General features: G+C 44.7%; 1 protein-coding gene across 4 annotated transcripts in view; it reads left to right on the forward strand.

Annotated features, from left to right (window-relative positions):
- SGSM3 (small G protein signaling modulator 3) overlaps positions 1–17305 on the forward strand; it is a 31094-nt gene that overhangs the window by 7006 nt on the left and 6783 nt on the right. For 2 of the 4 annotated variants that reach the window (XM_071731772.1, XM_071731765.1), the window contains exons 3-14: positions 4602–4686; positions 5923–6008; positions 7218–7284; positions 8675–8883; positions 9016–9123; positions 10118–10261; positions 10644–10839; positions 10961–11106; positions 11923–12150; positions 13065–13119; positions 16689–16816; positions 17125–17280. In XM_071731772.1, the coding sequence (XP_071587873.1) occupies positions 4680–4686; positions 5923–6008; positions 7218–7284; positions 8675–8883; positions 9016–9123; positions 10118–10261; positions 10644–10839; positions 10961–11106; positions 11923–12150; positions 13065–13119; positions 16689–16816; positions 17125–17280 (1530 nt within the window). In that variant the 5' untranslated portion in view covers positions 4602–4679. Of the gene's footprint in view, positions 1–2757; positions 2766–4601; positions 4687–5922; positions 6009–7217; positions 7285–8674; positions 8884–9015; positions 9124–10117; positions 10262–10643; positions 10840–10960; positions 11107–11922; positions 12151–13064; positions 13120–16688; positions 16817–17124; positions 17281–17305 lie in introns of those variants that run through there. The other 2 variants (XM_071731781.1, XM_071731791.1) reach the window with 2 other exon arrangements.

Here is a 17305-nt window from a genome sequence, read left to right on the forward strand (position 1 = left end):
AATCAGTGACATGGTGCTGTTGAGCAGTCCGCCAGCCTGCCTGCCTGCCTGCCTGGCTCTGCAAGGCAGTCACAGGAAGCATCTTTGCTGCTTTCCAGGTCTCATATCTCCCTTTCTGTGTCTGCCACTGGCTTTTATCTCTGCACTTTCTCTGCTATGAGAAGGGGGTAGTTAAAAGTTCCTTAACTTTTCATCTGGAGTCATGTGGTAGAAAATGAGCATGAAGGATATCTCAACACCTCCCTCTCACATTTGTAGTGTGTTGCTCAAGGCAGTGTGGTCATGGTTTGTAAGCCTCAAACAGGGAGTTCGTGGAACAGCCATGCCACAACACACACCTTAACCAGGAGTTGGTGTGTGTCAGTGTCTGCATGGGATTCTGCATCACTTAAAAAGCCACAGTGTCAGGGGCTCAAGGGGTAGAAATTACCTGCATCTTGTTCGCCCCTTGGTCAGGTGTGTGGCTGTGCTTTGTTCAACTTGCATAATTGTTTGTGAAGCTGGAGTTTTCTTCTGACTGTATATGTGCACAGCAAATATTGACTCACAGGACTAATGGCATTTTCAGCTCCAGGATATGCCTTTGCTTGGCCTGAGGGAGAAAAAGAAGGGGGAAGGGAATGGAAGGGCTTCCTGCTTAGAGCTTCCCTGTGCATTTCACTGGGCAAGTCATGATTTTAACTAGGAAACCAAAGCTTTCTAGGTGAGTGAGGACAGAAATAAACTTCCTGTTCAGTTCAGGATTTTTTTTTTTGTTGAATTTTGATAGAGGAAGAGTAGGTCTAGATGTTAAATTGACTGCAATCCACTTTTAGAAATCTGATTCTAAAAGCTGAGCTCGAGAGGCTTCTAGAGCTACACCTAAGTGCATGGCCTCTGAATGAGTACTGTGGCTTTGCAATCACTTTTCTCTCTTCCAAAACGTTTTTCTTTTAAATGAAGAGAACAAAAAGCTGTGGAAACGAGCTGACAGTCCAGAGGTGGCAGTGGGATTTACTGCATGCAGTGTTACTTCGTGTTCAAATTAAGTGTCATGGAAAGCAGAGTTTTTCCTCATGCTAGCTTTCTGTTAGAGGGTGTGTTGTATGTGCTGTTCATATGACAGTGGATGGAAATCATTCTAGAAAGAATTATTCTACTTGTTCTGGTCCTTCACTGACAGCTTCTGCATAGTTACTAGTTGCAGTGTTTTCAGAAGACAAAAACATTGCTTTGTAAAATATTTGTCTTCTGCACACTCTGTCTGCTAGAGGTATGTTGCTGGGTTTGGTGGATTTTTTTTTTTTTCCTTGGCTAAAATCAGCCAGGGAAGAACGCTCCTGAAAAAGGATTTCTTCCCCAAAATAAAGATCCTACTGAAAGGGTCCTGACAGCATCATTTCATGCACGTCCAGGCACTACCACAGCAGACTGAAGTGGAGACCACATGGCTAAAGAAACCAGGCAAGTAAAACACAGACAGCAGGAGGTTGTTACCTGGTGTTTGCAAAAAGCCAGGTAATTGAAATATCTCATGTCACAGCTGTTAGGAAGAGCAAGTGCATCCAGAGGAGGCTTGATATTGCCAAGGAGAAGCAAATTTGCAGGTCTCCTCTGCAAACATCAATTTCTAAAGGACACCCATGCTGGAAAATAAGCTAATTGGATATAATCCTGCACGATGTGTGTTTGCAACTCCAACAAAGGTGTTACGGCTGGAGTGGCTGTACCTGATGCTGACGGCGTGTTTCTCTCAAAGCCTTCTTTATCAGGTACACACACTGTCATCATAGCTGTCTTCTAGCAGTCTGGAATCAGTAGTGTTTAAGAATTTGAACTCAAAAAGTAAAACTGCAAATAACAGCTTTTCTTTGCATTTTAACAAAATGTCTTTCAAAGTGTGAGGACTACCTGTTCTATGACCAAAATCACTTTGTATAGCCTTAAATTGCCTTCAAACACGTAAGGTGCTTCTTAATGCAAGTGGGTGAAAACTGGTTTTAGTTGTAGATTTCTGAAGGCTTGGGAGGTGCCATTGGTATATATTGGATCTGATGTGGCTTTTTCCTCTGTATTCCTCCTGTTGCTTGTTTTCAGAACTGTGTACTCTGCAAATAACACAGCTAAGTTAGATGTAGCAATTTCATGCATGCAATTTCACAGCCTTCATGGGAGCCTCTTTTGTAACTTGCTGTCTTCTGGCCAGGGGAGCTTGATAATTGCTTTAGTTCTATATCCCTCCATCAGAGAAAAGAACTTACTGTATCGATCCCAAATGCCAGGATAACCTCCTCCTGGATTGCAGAATGGTGCCTGACTGTGTCAGGCAACCTTCCTCCCAGTTCCTGTGATGATTTACTGGAGGCAGTGTGGGAAAAGGGTTAAAACAGGGTGATGAAGACCTGCAGGGTGGGCGCAGTGGTCCCCAGACCTCCTTGTGCTGTGGTAGGATCCTTCTCTTGGTGTGATTCACACCATCTTGCCCTTCCACACACCCTGGTGCCAGCAGCAAGGTGAGCCTCTGGGCCCAGTCCCAGATGGGTGCTTGCAGGAATGTTTCTATAGGAACCAGGGGCAGGAAAAACCTGTTCAGTGCCCTCATGTCAGGGACATGGGGGGGCAGGCAGCAGGCAGGGGGATGATCTCCAGCAAGGCAGAGGCCAGCATGTGATGACGTGGACAAGGTAAGGTGTTCCCCTCTGCTACACCTGTCCTGAGTTGAGAAGGGACTTTCAGACTCAGCAGTCTCCTGCCCTGCTTCCCGTGCACCGTGGTTAATTCCCTTGGTAAGAGGTGTTTTCTCATCTAAGTACCTAACACACTGGCCCAGCTCCTCCACAGCAGGTGATTTGGCAGTGATTGTGCTTGCAAGGAAGGTAAATAATGACTGGGGGTTGTCCTTACCACAGGCTTGAGGCACTGAGCACAGATTCAGAGCACAGCATGGCAGACGTGCCATGTGGCTGAAACAGTGACTGCATTCCCAATAAAAGTCATTGGAAACAGAGTGAACTGGGCTGGGAGAAGGCAGGGGAGAGGGATATCCTGCAGGCTCAGGAGCAGAGCAGCTGTGGTGGCAGGGCAGTGATAAGCCTGGAAAAAAAAACAAAACATTTACAGTGATACTGAAAGGGCAATAAGTATTGCCAGCAGATTTATCTGCTTGGTGTGCATGCTATGTGTATTCCCATTCAAAATGCGTCTGCAGGTGCTCATTTCGTAATTCTTGTTGATTTCAGCTACTAAAGGAAAAGTTGATGCTAAGAGAACCAGTGGGGCTGGACTGATGAGAAAGAGAAGAGCATTTACAGAACTGATTACTAGCAGAAGTGTTACTTTTCAGAAACAAAAGCTGAACTTTTTGTTGTTTGTTTTGTTTGCTTGTTTGTTTTCTTTTTGCCCTGAGATTCTGTCTCAGGTCAGAGTGCCTGTTCATCCATGCCAGACTTTATCAAGCAGAGAACTGTTTAAATCTTGGAAGAAGAGGCCTTATCATTTATGTTCTCAAACACAAATACTTTTTATGCTTTTGCAGTGTTTTACAGCTGCTTATCTTGAAGTGCTGTAGCAAGCCACTTCCAGGCTGCAAGTGCTCACTAGAAAGCTCACTGAGATGCAAAGGCAATATAACCTTGTACAGTTGAGCACTATAAAAAACTTGGGACAGGGCCTGCTGGATAAATCCCTGGGGTTCCTTTTTGTAGTGGTTTGCAGTCATATGTAGCCTTACTGAAAAGAGGAAGCTGGAAAACAACCCAACCCATATGTGCAAATCTTAGTCTCCCAGGTTTTTTCCTAAGTAAGTGCAAGTGACTGGGATATATCTTTATCTGCTTTGTAGACGTGGCTCTTGCTGTCTCCCAGGCAGTTATAAGGGTGATGTTAGAGTCCAAAATGCCTTGCTCTGATTACTGACATTAACTCATAGTTGTACTAGAAAACCCCTATAAAATCTGCTGGCAACTAGTATCAGGAAATTAAAGAGGGCCTGTGTGGGGGTTGTTTCATTGTCTGAGCTCTAGATTTAGTTTAGAGGATCCTGACTTGTTGCAGAGGTACTCAATTGCATGTGGTCCATAATCTGGTCCAGTTCATCACCAAAAAAAAAGGTTCATCTTCAGAGGGCTGTATTCCACAGCCTAATATACTTTGTTCTTGTGGTGCAGCCTCTGAAATATCTTTCAGGGTGATTGCATATAATGATACTCCCTTATGCCCTTTTTACCATACTGGTCCCTTTTCCATGGGCACTGTGTTCCCAGGATGATGATGGTCTGATGTCTTGTGGGGTTTTTTAGTTTTCATAATTAAATTTGAGAATCACAATATGTGGTGGAAAAGGTAATGAGAGATTGATTTTTGACATTCATTCAGCAATGCTGTCACTGTCAGAAAGAATTTGGTGAATGACAGCATCCTTTTTCTAGCTGATGGGTTAGGTATGAAAAAAAAAGGAAATTCCAGTCTCTGGAATGCAGTTTTCTAAAATACTTCTATACTAAGGGATTTAATTTTCCTATGACTAAGTTGTGTGTGAGGGGTGTTTGTCCCTCACTGTTTTTTTAGATGCTAATTGAATTCTCTCATCACCTTTGGTTTTTTTTCCCTTCTTTTTATAATAGTATAGTGACCTCTCATCCCTGAGAACAGCATTTCTGGAGCCTGCTGACAGCCTCTGCTACTCAGCCTTACCAAACACAATGTCAGGTGAGCAGATAAAAATGAATACAGCACTTTCTTGTTTGTTTGCATGCTCTTTCTTCAGCTTCAGCTTAGTAAAATGAACTTACTGGTTCCAGGAGACATTCTTTACTTTAACCTGCTGTATGGTCAAACTGGGGAAGAAGAAACTACCACGGTCTTTGTGACCCTGCTGCTTTTTCACTCAGGGTGAACTCAGTTTCTTCTTTTACTCTGTGCTGAAGCTGCCTCAGCTATTGAATGCAGCGGAAATGTAGTCTGCCTTCCCCATTTTTCTTCAGCTCTTTCCCCATTTCTCTGTTCTGTTCTCCTCCCAAGGCTTGCCCCAAAGCAGATGGCTTGCTTATGGTCTGAGAGATTCTTACTGTAAAATGGTAGCGCTAGGCCAGGCAGAAGACTGAAGAATTACTGGAGTTCAACTGTGAGCTACAAACTTAACTAAAACTAGAGCTCCTCCAGCACTTCCTCTTACTTCTTCTGCCCCATACTTTTGTGTACACCTTCCTTCCCAGTGCAGCTGGTTATTTCAGGCCATACAGCCCTGGGGGAAACTATACTTCAGAGCCATGTAAGACTTTGTTGCATAGCAGAAAGCTGGTCATGCTTATCTGCTTATACTGCAAAACTTGACATCTCCTGTTACTACAAATGAAGCTGTTCAGTGGGACACTGCCTGAGACTGGGAAGGTGCCTACCTTGAACAGAAAAGACCATGATGATATGCACACTTTCACTGCTGTAGCTCCTTATGCATGGTCTGACAGACTTTGCAGGGAGGGGAAGAAGTGTCACAGCCCTTGTGTAGGAAAGGGAGAATCTAGCTGGGGCCTCTGATTTCCCATTTTGATGTCTGGACTGCTGCTGGTACTGGGGTCAGTGACTGTAGAAGGGATTTACTTCTCCATAATTTTTTAAATCATTCCTGTGGCTTGGCACTGACCACAGTTTTTCCAAGTAGAAGAAAGATCACACGATACCATGGAACTATTTCTCTTTCCTAAAAGTTTCTTTCTAAGAGGGAATTCCTGTTTAGCCTTTCTGCTTCTTTTGCTTGATGAAAAGGGAGAAAACCATCTGAAATTACTTGCTTCCCTGGTTAAGTGGGAGCTGTCTCAGTTGCAGTGGCAATAGTGGCAAACTGCTGAGAGAATGCTCTTGCTGGAATAGTGTTTATGGAGTGTGAATCTTCCAAGGGATTCATTCCAGGTGTTCACTGCTATGTTTTGATCTCTCTCTGTTTAGGCCATCACACTCCCTCTGCTGGGGGTCCCTTTTCAGCACTCACTCCCAGCATTTGGCCTCAGGAGATCCTCGCAAAATACACACAGGTACAGTGTGGGGCAGGGGTGTTCTGTGGCTCTGCATGAAACTAAAGGTGGTATCTGAAAACCAGAGAGAAAAGAAGGGAGAGATACACTCTTCCTTTGATGGTTTGGTAGCGAATGTTTGTTTGCTACTTAAAGTTGATGTGTTTTGTGTTTGTGTCCTGCTTCTTGCAAGAGGATCTTGCAGAGCACGAAGAAACTTGTGTGAATTATTGCCCTGCTGTTTTGCAACTATTGCTCCACTGTAAAAATGTTGACACCCTCATGGAGTCTCTGTCAGCATCAAGCTACTGTGGATGGCTTGTGCACGGCAGGAAATGCTAGCCTCAAGACTTGTCACTAGTTAGGCAGAGAAGGGTGGAAGGAAGCAACCAACCATGGAATTTTGTAACTTACCCACAGTGTTTGCTGAAGGCAGCTGAGGCCAGTGAAGCAGGTTGGAACCTGTTGTGGAGCTACACTAGAAGCATGCTTTGTGGGCACTGCCTGGGTGCAGTGCTTGTGAGACCACACAGGCAGGGCAGGTGGGCTTGAATGAAAGGAGGAGGCATCTGTAAGCTTACACTCCTTTAAAAACAGCCTTATTGTAACCTCCAGTGTGTACACCCCAATGCCAACCATGAGCATAGATGAGGAACATTGAGATCTGGGTCATGGAGCATAATTTCCTATGGCTTATAATTTGGGTTTGCTTCACAGGTGCAAATCCCAGTTTTGCCAGTTGCCTTCCAGAGAAATCTGAAAGCAACTGGCAGGAGATGGAGCAATACAGGGAGCTGAATTTGCAGTGTGTGTGTGTAGGTAACAGAGAAGTGCCATGAATTAGAGATGCAAACAGTAGAGACCACTTTAGCTGGTGTGTGTAGATTCCTCAGCCCATAAGGAGGGCTGTGTGCCCCTCCAGGTGGAAGTTCTGATCTTGATGTAAGGCTGTGCTCAAGCCCTGCTGGAAAAAGGATTGCTGGGAAAATCTGTGCAGGTGTAAAGGCAGTTTCACATTTTCCATGGATAAGTCAAAATGGGAATAACTAGAAACACCTTCCCAACTGGGAATTGTGGTGGGAGACATTGAAAACAGAAAGGCAAGGAATATGATTGCTGAGAGGGCAGAGTTCAGACAATGGAGGGATAGGGCAATATCCACATGTTTCTGCCCAGTTGTTCAGTGTTAAACTGTTGAAAGTATCTGTTCTCCTGCATCACATCTTCCAGAAAGAAGAATCCATTGAGCAGCTGGAGTTCCACTATGATGAATTTGGCTTTCGAGTTGATAAGGAAGGTAAAGCCTGTCCCATCCCTCCCCCTTCCATTGTGTCCAGCCCTTGCATTGCTTCCGAGTACGGCAGGGTGATTTTGTAGCCATTCTGTGCTAGGTCTCCTCTACCCACTTGTCATCATCTTTCTGTATCCTCCCATTGTAATCAAATGTGTTAGATGTGCTGATCTTTTGGGAGGCTGGAGCATAAACTATGCAGCAGAGGCATTTCCATACCCTTATGCTTGTGCCATGGGTAAGAGAGAGAAAAATTAAGAGGAAGCTACCATTTCCATTAGCAGCTGCATGCTGTGGAAGGGCAGATTTCCCAGTTCACAGTTAAAGCTGTGACTGTAAGCACTGGTAGTAGGCACAGTGACACGTGCTGTCTGTTGAAAACCTTACAGCCAAGGTGAGAGGCAGCAGTATGGGTTCTACCCATCCCAGAAGCTTGGCAAAGTGTAGGGCAAGTTGCATCCTAGTTTTTCTACAAGATATAGAGGTGGGCAACAACTAGAAGGAGGTGTGGAGGGCTGTTGCAGCTGAGCATTGAACAACAACAGCTGGTTCCTTTGCAAAGAGGAAGAGAAAGGATTGGGGTGGAGGAATTGCTTCATATGCTCTGAGAGGACATTTCTCAGACTATACAGTGCAAGGGCAGAAGTTGTTTGCATATGTGCCTCGAAGAACCTTGGGTTATAGAAGATTGCCTTTGAAGCAGTGACCTGGAGATGAGGACAGGACGCAGTGGTTTTCTTCAGCCAGAACATTTGATAAGCATGTGGATTATAAAATCATCAGAAAGATTTGGACTACATTGTTGGGATGTGTAAATGCTGAAGGACAGAGTGCCTTACGTCAAACCTGTACTTATGCTACAGTATCTATTTTAAAATAGAAAGCCAGCCTCAGGTTAAGGTACTCTCTCATTGTGACTTTGGAAGTGTCCCTATTAAAGCTTTTTTGGTGATTAAATATCCCCAAAGTTAACATTTTGCACCTCATTACTTGCATGAGCATACAGCTTCTGCTTGCAACGTGAGGCTTGCTATGCTTTTGTCAGCCTGATTTACAGATCCTTACAAAACCCAGCAGGATGGCTGCTGCAGGGATCTTGTTTAATTCCAGCCACACTCTGCCCTAAATCATGAATAAGTAGAGACTAGAAGCCTGCTGACAGCTTCTTAGCTCTGAAGGCCCCAGTGCTTTTTGCTTATGGCCGTAAAATTTGTTGCTTGGTGAAGCTTTAGCTTTACCTTTCCATGCTGTGGCTGGAAGATGTGAATGTTTTTTAATGTGCTTTTTTCAGATAGGCTTCCTCACCTGGGCTTCCTCCCCACCCTGACCTATGTTTCTTCCTTCTGTTCCCTCTCTCACTTGTCTCTATTCCATTGTCCTCCCTTTGCCGAGGCAGACGGTGCTGAGCCAAACTCCAGCAAGCTTCTGGGGGTCCCGCTGACGGAGGAGCCACAGCAGAGGCTCAAGTGGCAGGCTCACCTGGAATTCACACACAACCATGACGTGGGTGACCTCACCTGGGACAAAATTGAGGTCACCCTACCACATTCAGACAAGCTGCGCTCCCTGGTGCTAGCTGGCATACCACACAGCATGAGGCCACAGGTGAGAATGTTGCCTGCTCTGGGCAGCCTCTCCTAAAAGAGTTAGTGGAGCAAGACTACTTTCTTCTGTTGAGAAAGTGCCAAATTTTGGCTTTCTGTGTTTGTCTTAGTGACTCTTCCTCTCTGTCTCCAGCTATGGATGCGCCTGTCCGGAGCCTTGCAGAAGAAGAGGAGTTCAGAAATGTCGTATCGGGATATCGTGAAAAACAGCTCTAATGATGAAACCATTGCAGCCAAACAGGTAGGAGGTACTGCCTAGTGCTGACTGGGTACAAGGGAGTGGGGAGAAGGGGCACGGTTTGTGGTATGAGGAGGAAGATATGTCTGCCTAGCACCTGGAGCAGGACAGTTGAGAGGACCCGTGTGGTTGAATCAGGCTAAAGCTTAATCCTGTTGAGCATTTCTTCTTTGTTTTGTTGGAACAGCAACTGTGCAGCTCCCCTCCTTCCTAGGACAGCAGGGAAGGGGTTGGACCCATGCTTCCTGCAGGCTAGAGAACAGTGCTGCAGTTGCATCTCAGCAAACATCCTGCTACTCACTGAAGGGAGTGGAGGGTGAAAGGCTGACAGATGCATCTTGGTTAAGGTAGTGGCAGCTTCTTCCAGAGACTCTTTGTTCCCTCAAATACTAAACACCAACAAGACTGTTAACAGGGTGTTTTTCCTCTTCCTCTGGCCTCTCCTTTTTTGGGAGGAGGCAAAGACTGTGGCAAAAGAAACTGAGCTTTGCCCATGTTCACTTCTCACTAAGAAACTAAGCTCAGAATGGTTGGAAGGGAGGGACAGCAGAACTGTACCTAAGGGAAACCTGTGGGCTGTTCACTTCCAAGGTCCCTGTCACAGATGTGGCCAGATTGTTGGTTTCTTTCTGGGTAGGTAGGTTTGGGTAGGTAGGTCTTTCTGGGGTAGGTTTGTTGGGACTCCTTGCTTGAAATCCAAGCAGATGGAATTCCCAAGCAGTGTGCCTGCTGTTCTTGGTGGTGAAGCTTGGGGCTGAGTTTAGGCAAGTATTTCTTAGGAGACACCAAGTCACTGTATTGGCATTTTCACATGTCAGTGAAGATTGTTACACCAACCCCAGGTGCTGGGACAGGGCCATCTTCTTTGGTGCCTATGGATCTAGGCATGAGTGTGGGGAAACGGAGTTTCCTGAGGCCATGGAGAGCTGTTGAGAGCAGAAGACAATTGTTCAGGTGCTGCTGGCTAACCCTGCTCTTGTTTATGGCTGTCTGGCAGATTGAGAAGGACTTGCTCCGCACGATGCCCAGCAACGCCTGTTTCTCCAACATGAACAGTATCGGGGTGCCGCGGCTACGCAGGATACTACGGGGACTTGCCTGGCTCTACCCAGATATTGGATATTGCCAAGGCACTGGCATGGTAACCTGCTTTCAGAGTGTCTTTGTGATAGGGATCATTTTGTCTGCAGTGGCTATGCTGGGGCAAGTGATTTGAGGCAGTCCTGACAGACGTCGTGGCCTTCAAATGAGCTGAAGGGAAATCTGTTCCCCATGGAATGTTTTTATTAGGGAAGGAAGAGTGGAGTAGTACCATGCATCCAAAAAGGTGGAAGAATTCCACCAATCTGTTGGGGAGGGACAGGCATTACACTGAGGAGAAATCCCTGCAGTGGGAGACTGCAGGAAGGCCACTGCAGAGGAAGATGTTGATCACCTAGAAACTGGTCCAGCTCTCCATGTAGGGGAATTGGGAAAGAGTTCTGCACTTCATATGACACACAGTTCTTTCTTCAAAATCGTAGGTGGCTGCCTCTCTGCTGCTTTTCTTGGAGGAGGAAGATGCCTTCTGGATGATGTGTGCTATCATTGAGGAACTGGTTCCTGCCTCCTACTTCAGCACCACCCTGATGGGAGTGCAGACAGACCAGCGTGTCCTGCGGCAGCTCATCGTGCAGTACTTGCCCCGCCTGGACAAGTTGCTCCAGGAGCATGACATAGGTAAAAGTGTGCCCTAGAAACCACATCTTTTCTTTAAGATGGAAGGACAGCACTTAGGAGAGTCCATCCTCACTGGCTGGCTGACTTCTGCTGTCACTTGTCTTCGTGTTTCTATTCACAGAGCTCTCCTTGATCACCTTGCACTGGTTCCTCACCTCTTTTGCTAGTGTTGTCCATATCAAGCTGCTGCTGCGTATTTGGGACCTCTTCTTCTACCAGGGGTCTTTGGTGCTGTTCCAGCTCACTTTGGGCATGCTCAGTTTGAAGGTAATTCTCATCTCCTCTTCCTCCTTTGTAGCACTTCAAATGCCTAATTCTGAGTTTCAGGGTCAAGAAGGCTTTTTTATGCACTTTCTTTATGGAGTTTGGGAGTGTGCTAGGGAAAATTACTTCCTGCCTTCTTCATGTACTGGAAGCACTTTGCAAGAATCAGGGATTGCTTTTTCCCCTGCCTACTTTATTTCCTCCCTCCTAATTAAACCCCATCAGCTGTCCCCCTCTTCCCTCTAGATCCCATCTAAAGGACCCATCTTACCTAAAGCAAGATGCCTCTTGATATTTGCACCATCTATGAGCTGAGTTACAAAGCTGAGATGGTGGTCATCTAGAGTGCTTTTGATGGCACTAGTTAATGCTCCAAGAGACTAACAATGTCCTGACTACATTTGATATGGCTGATTTACATTTAACCATTCTAATCTTTTCTTTGTTATGCAAAAAATAATTCAGTAATTCCGCTTGCTGTGTGCAGGGTACAGGTGAGCTTGTTGAGATCCTGCCGGTGGGTACAGAATAGTTTTGGTTTTGTCTTTCCTTGCTGATCTGACTTCATCTCAGTTATGAATGGTGTGATTCAGAAACATGCCAGCTAGAATTTCGAGGGGAGGTCTCAGTGCAGTAGAACAGTAAAAGATGCCTTTCCTCTCCCAGAGGTAGCTTGGACTTTTCCCGTTGAAGTTCCTTACGGAATTCTAATTGTACCCACCCAGGCTGTACGCTGAATGTAAAACTGCATCTAGCAGCTCTGAAAGCATAGCTGCTGCACTCACTGTCCTGTGTGGCAAAATGACTGCGTTGTTGCAGGAGGATGAGCTAATCCAGTCGGAGAACTCTGCCTCAATCTTCAACACGCTTTCGGACATCCCAAGTCAGATGGAAGATGCAGATGTGCTGCTGCGGGAGGCGATGCGTGTGGCTGGCTCCCTGACAGATGTGGCGGTGGAGACCCAGCGTCGCAAACACTTGGCCTACCTCATTGCTGACCAAGGACAGCTGCTCAACTCCAGCACCACTGTCAACAATTTATCCAAAGTGAGTGCACAAATTCCCACTTGCCTCTGCTGCTCTCTTTTTACCATTCCCTTACGCGTTCCATCATGATTGCTGTTTGTGAGTAAGATGTCCTCCTGTCAGAGAGGAGTTTGGCTCCAGGATGACTTTGTCATTCAGTAGAGAAAATTTATTGGGAAGTGAGCAGGAGTTCTGTACAGATGAAATCCTGCCAGATCTGTCCTGGTTGATAAACCCCGGGTGAAAGGGATATTGATGTTGATTGTAATTATCTTTAATGAGATTTATGATGGAAAGCGTATTTTATTAATGGAAACTAAAAGAAACAACAGATGCTTTTAGCAGAATTTGCTTGTAGCACACAGAGTAGGAACTGGAGTTAATCCATCACTAGGAAACTGATACACTGGGAGGTTGGATCAGAAAACAGCAGCAGCCTTTGAGGAGCTAAATAAAAAAATGCACTGGTGTTTGGGCTACAGTCTGCAGTTGTGGGTGTAGTAGCTCCTATTTGTGAAGCCTGTGTGGAAGATATACTCTTGATGTTCATCTGTGAACAAGATCACAAGACACTCCTGCAATTCTAAAAAGTAATAAGTATCCACTTAGAAATATATATATAATTACATGTAGAACTGCTTTGGCAAGAAGAATTAGAACTAAAATTATTCACTTAAATAATAGTTGATTCCTGAACTTCGATTATCCTTTCAAAATAATTGAGCTATAAATAACCCACTGCACATGGAGCAGATCAAGCAGTAGAGCTGATTCATTGCATTAGAACCAGAACAAATCCTGTCTAAAATGTCCAGTTCACATGCAAGCCCCTTCCATTGGCAGCTATCAGAGGTGACCTGAGTAGAGGATCACTTTTTTTATTTCAGAAGCCTGTACTAATGTGGTCATTTTGTTCTCTCTGTCCTCTCCCTCAGATTGTGCGGCGCAGGACTCAGCGCAGGAAATCTGGCATCACCTCTCTGCTTTTTGGTAAGGGCAGTCCAGTGCTTTTCCTGATGGATAGAGCAGCCTAGGAGGGAGGAGACAGAGCAAAGCAGGGAAACACTAGGACAAAGGAAGAGGATAGAGCCAGAACTGAAGGATGAGGGGACGAAGTGCAGTTTTCTACTTTTTTCTGAGCTCATAAAGCACAGATGGTGTTAGAGAAAATGTTAGATGCTCAGTCCTTAATTGGTGGCTAACAGCTCAGCCCAGCTGTAGTATCCTTCTTGCACTGACCAATAAATCAAACATATTTTCTGGCATACCATATACAGTCCACAGGCTGCATGTTGTACTCTCCTGATCTTCCACTGGAGACTGTCTGCTCCTGATACTCAGAAGCATCTCTGAAGATCTGTGGCAGGGCAGGATAGTCCAGTGTGTCACCCATCAGAATTTATAAATGTTAACATCACTGATGTTCCCCCAAACTTACTCTGAGAGTTCGATGTTGTGAATGCTTCAAAGTCTTAATTTTCTTCCCTTAAGAGCTAAGCCAGTGCATGTCCAGAAAGCCCATAGACAGAATAGGTTTTGCTTAAGTTTAAAAGTAATTTGCTTCTCTGACTCCAAAATAGCCCTTTCTAATGTAAGCTGCACTGTCATCACCTTCATGCAACTAGTTAGCTTTCTTGAAATAGCCATATTTCACCACAGAAATTTTTTTTCTGGAGGAAGACATCTTACTGAATTTACTGGGTTCAAACACTGTTCCTGTTGTGGTTGAAATGGCCTGAAGAGCTTTTCTGATGTTCCCCAGGAAGCTGATTTATTGTCACAGGCTTGCTACAAGCACGTGCAACATTACACTTAAATGTTGTGGTAGAAGACCAATGATGCTGCAAAGTCAAGGATACAGAAATGAAGAAATGCAGGAAAGTTGCTTGTGCAACCTGAGCTCAAAGCTCTTGTATGTAATGTTATCATGCAGCCAGTACAGACTGAAACACCTTTCTTGTGTCTCAGTCTCCTTGACCAAATTTGAATAGTTTTTGAAGGTGATAGTGAGTTATATCCATGCTTGAGGATAGATTTTAAGTTCAAGCTTCAAAAATGTATCAGTGGTAGAACAGAGATGATTGGTAGTGTTTTCTCATTTTACTGGGGTTTCTATACAGTGACTGCCATGATTTTTACCTAGTTTTATTCTTAGTAATTAAAACATTGGTTAAAATAGAGAAGTTGTTACCCTGCAGCAGATTACCAGAATGGAAAATTTCAGCCCAAGTGAGGGGAAGGAGATCTTGGATGTGATAAATTCACCTCATACTGGGAACTGTAAATGCATCTTAAGTGTAAAGTGCTGCTGACAGTGTAGAGGTGGCACATTGTCAGCCCTTGTCTGAGTGGGAGCAAGAACTTACCTAGAACTTAACTAACTTGATTATCTTGAGGGGCCTTTTGAACCATGCTGGTGATTCTTTGATTCTATTCTATTCTAATTCTTCTTCCTTAGAGTGAATGCAGATTTAGTAGTCACTTGGGCAGTTGTCATAGAATCACAGGAGCACTGTTGGGAAGGGACCTCTAGATGTCTGTAGTCCAACCACTTCTGCTCAAAGCCACACTCTTGCTCATGCTAGATCAGGTCAGCCCCAAGCTGGATTCAAGGAGCTGGATCAGATTTGTAATGAAGGGATAGAAAGAAGGAACAGTGAAAGGTAGTTTGGCAGAGAGCATGGTGTACTTGTTGGCCTTTTCCCATCGGGTGGGCGTTGCAAGGAGGAAAAAAATTGAGTCCTCCTCTGCACAACTGTGCAGCTTATCACTCTTCCTGGGCTCAAATTAGAGCTTCCTCACATGTGGCTGATCCTGCACTGATTTCCTGGTTTGGAAATGTACATGCAGGTGTGTTGAATGTAGTGAGGTGAATCAAATGGAAACCTTAGGTGCTTTCCTCTGTATTGTGTGTATTCTAAGCTGGCAGGATGTGCAACTTGCTTCCCATGTCTCCTGTTTGTGTTTGAGTGGAATAGGTCTGAGTACAGAGGGAGGAGCATGGTATTTTGGCCAGGGAGAATCAGTGATCTGTGTAAATGAGGGCAACCCAGAGAGGTGTTGTGGCTGTGGTTGAGTAGTTTCTTCTTCAGTCACATTCTGGTTTAGCATCCTGATTTTTCTGGCAGTCCCTGCCATCTGCATGCTCACCTATTTATTTACATTCTTTATATTTCTAAATTCATAGTGAGACTTCTTTATTTCCTGCCCCTGGCCACTATTGAAGAGGTTTTGTTACTTGTCATTACTTGGACAGGGAGTAAGTATGTCTTACAGGTTTTCTAGCCCAGAAGCTAAGTTCATTTTTCTCTTAAGCACTGTGTGTCTGATTCTTTAATAATTTAACTTAGCAAATAGAAAACAATTATAAAAATAATTCTAAATCTAACTTTCTGCTTCTATTTTTATATTTCTTAAAGTTTTGGCCTTTTTATTTGGGATCACTTGTGATTAAAAGATACTCTTGATCACTTTTCAATAAGCAGAAGCTGTTGAATCAGCTGAATAGCTTTGGCCACATTTTATTCATATTGGTTTCTATAAGGCTGTTAGAAGATGAACAGAGTAGTAATATCCTAGGCAATGATTTAGTTGAATCTTGCATAAAAGCTGTGTTTGTATAAAAATAGGAGTTCAGTGAAAAATACATTGTTTTGAATGTTGATTTTGTTAATCAAGCTATCACATCTTCAGAGAGAGCAAAAATAGATGTATGAAAATACACTTTCAATTGAAAACAAAATTAATTTTTTTTAGACAAAGAAACAAATGGTTCATTGTTCCTGAACATCATGTACCCAATTTTTAAGGCATTCAGATAAACTGACTGCCTAAATAATCCATTTCACCGGGTCTATCTTTCTGCATGAATGGAGATAGGCTTCAAAATTCCTGGGGTAATTAGGGTGCTTTAGTCATTCTCACTTTGTACTTCAGAACATTTCTAAACCTTTGAAATCTGATTCTTGGGGAAGTTGGGGTCTCAAATAGGGGGTGGCTTTTCTCTTGTGGCTCTGACTTCTAGACTGACACAGGAAAGTCTGCTGTCTTGGTTTTTCAAACCTTTTTAAGACTCGGTGAAGGAGAAGCTCTCAGTCTGTGAGGTACGCAAAAATCAGAAGTAGTTCTGTTCAAAAAGAGATGTTTCAGTTTCAAGAGAGTTTCAGTTGAAGAGAATCTTTGAAAGTTCCCTAGTTTGTGTCACGCTACTCAGCTGTCTATATACTGCCTACACCCTTCTCTAAAGCTGTACACAGAACCTTGGTGTACTAAGTTGTCCAGACAGATCAAAGATGGCATCTTCCAGTTCCATACTTGGGTTTGTAATGCCCGCTCCTTAAAATCTGAGCCATTCAAATTGATATTGGTTATTTACATCACTGAATAGATTGGCAGAGCATTTCCTGCCTTAATGTAGGCACTTCTGATGTCAAGGTATGTTGTGGTTGGTTTTTTTTTAATTTCTACAGAATCAATGATTTCTAATTTAACAAGCAAATAAAAACGTTATACTCATTTTCCTTTCCTTACCTTCCCTCTTGCTGTGTGGGCCTCTCCAGGGGACGATGATCTGGAGGCACTGAAAGCCAAGAACATCAAGCAGACAGAGTTGGTGGCTGACCTGCGTGAGGCCATTCTCCAGGTGGCACGGCACTTCCAGTGTGTGGATCCAAAGAACTGCAGCATTGTGAGTAGGAACAGCTGGACCTGCACTGCTGCGTGCTCCAGGCATGAGTGCTGCATGTCCACCACAGGACAGGGCTGTTCAAATGCTCCCGTTTTGAGCGTGGGCTCAAGAATTAATTTGCTAGGTGTAATGGGTGGAGGATCAGGGCTGCTCAACCCATCCCTGGTGGGGGAGGGCTGCACCAGGAGCTTGTTTGCCTGCTAAGGGCAGGAAGAAGTTTGGGAACAGGGGCATGCAGGCTTCGACAGACTGGCTGGGAGTCATCTGTTGCTTTTCATTCCTCTGCTCTTCACCCACGTGTGTGCTAGGACCTGACTCCAGACTACAGCATGGAGAGCCACCAGCAGGACCACGAGAACTACGTGGCTTGTTCCCGCACCCGACGGCGTCGCGCCAAGGCACTGCTGGACTTTGAGCGCCACGACGATGACGAGTTGGGTTTCCGCAAGAACGACATCATTACGGTGCGTCAGCCTGTGGGACAGGAAC

This window comes from Heliangelus exortis, chromosome 1 (genome assembly GCF_036169615.1).
Source record: "Heliangelus exortis chromosome 1, bHelExo1.hap1, whole genome shotgun sequence".
Classification (NCBI taxonomy): Eukaryota; Metazoa; Chordata; class Aves; order Apodiformes; family Trochilidae; genus Heliangelus; species Heliangelus exortis.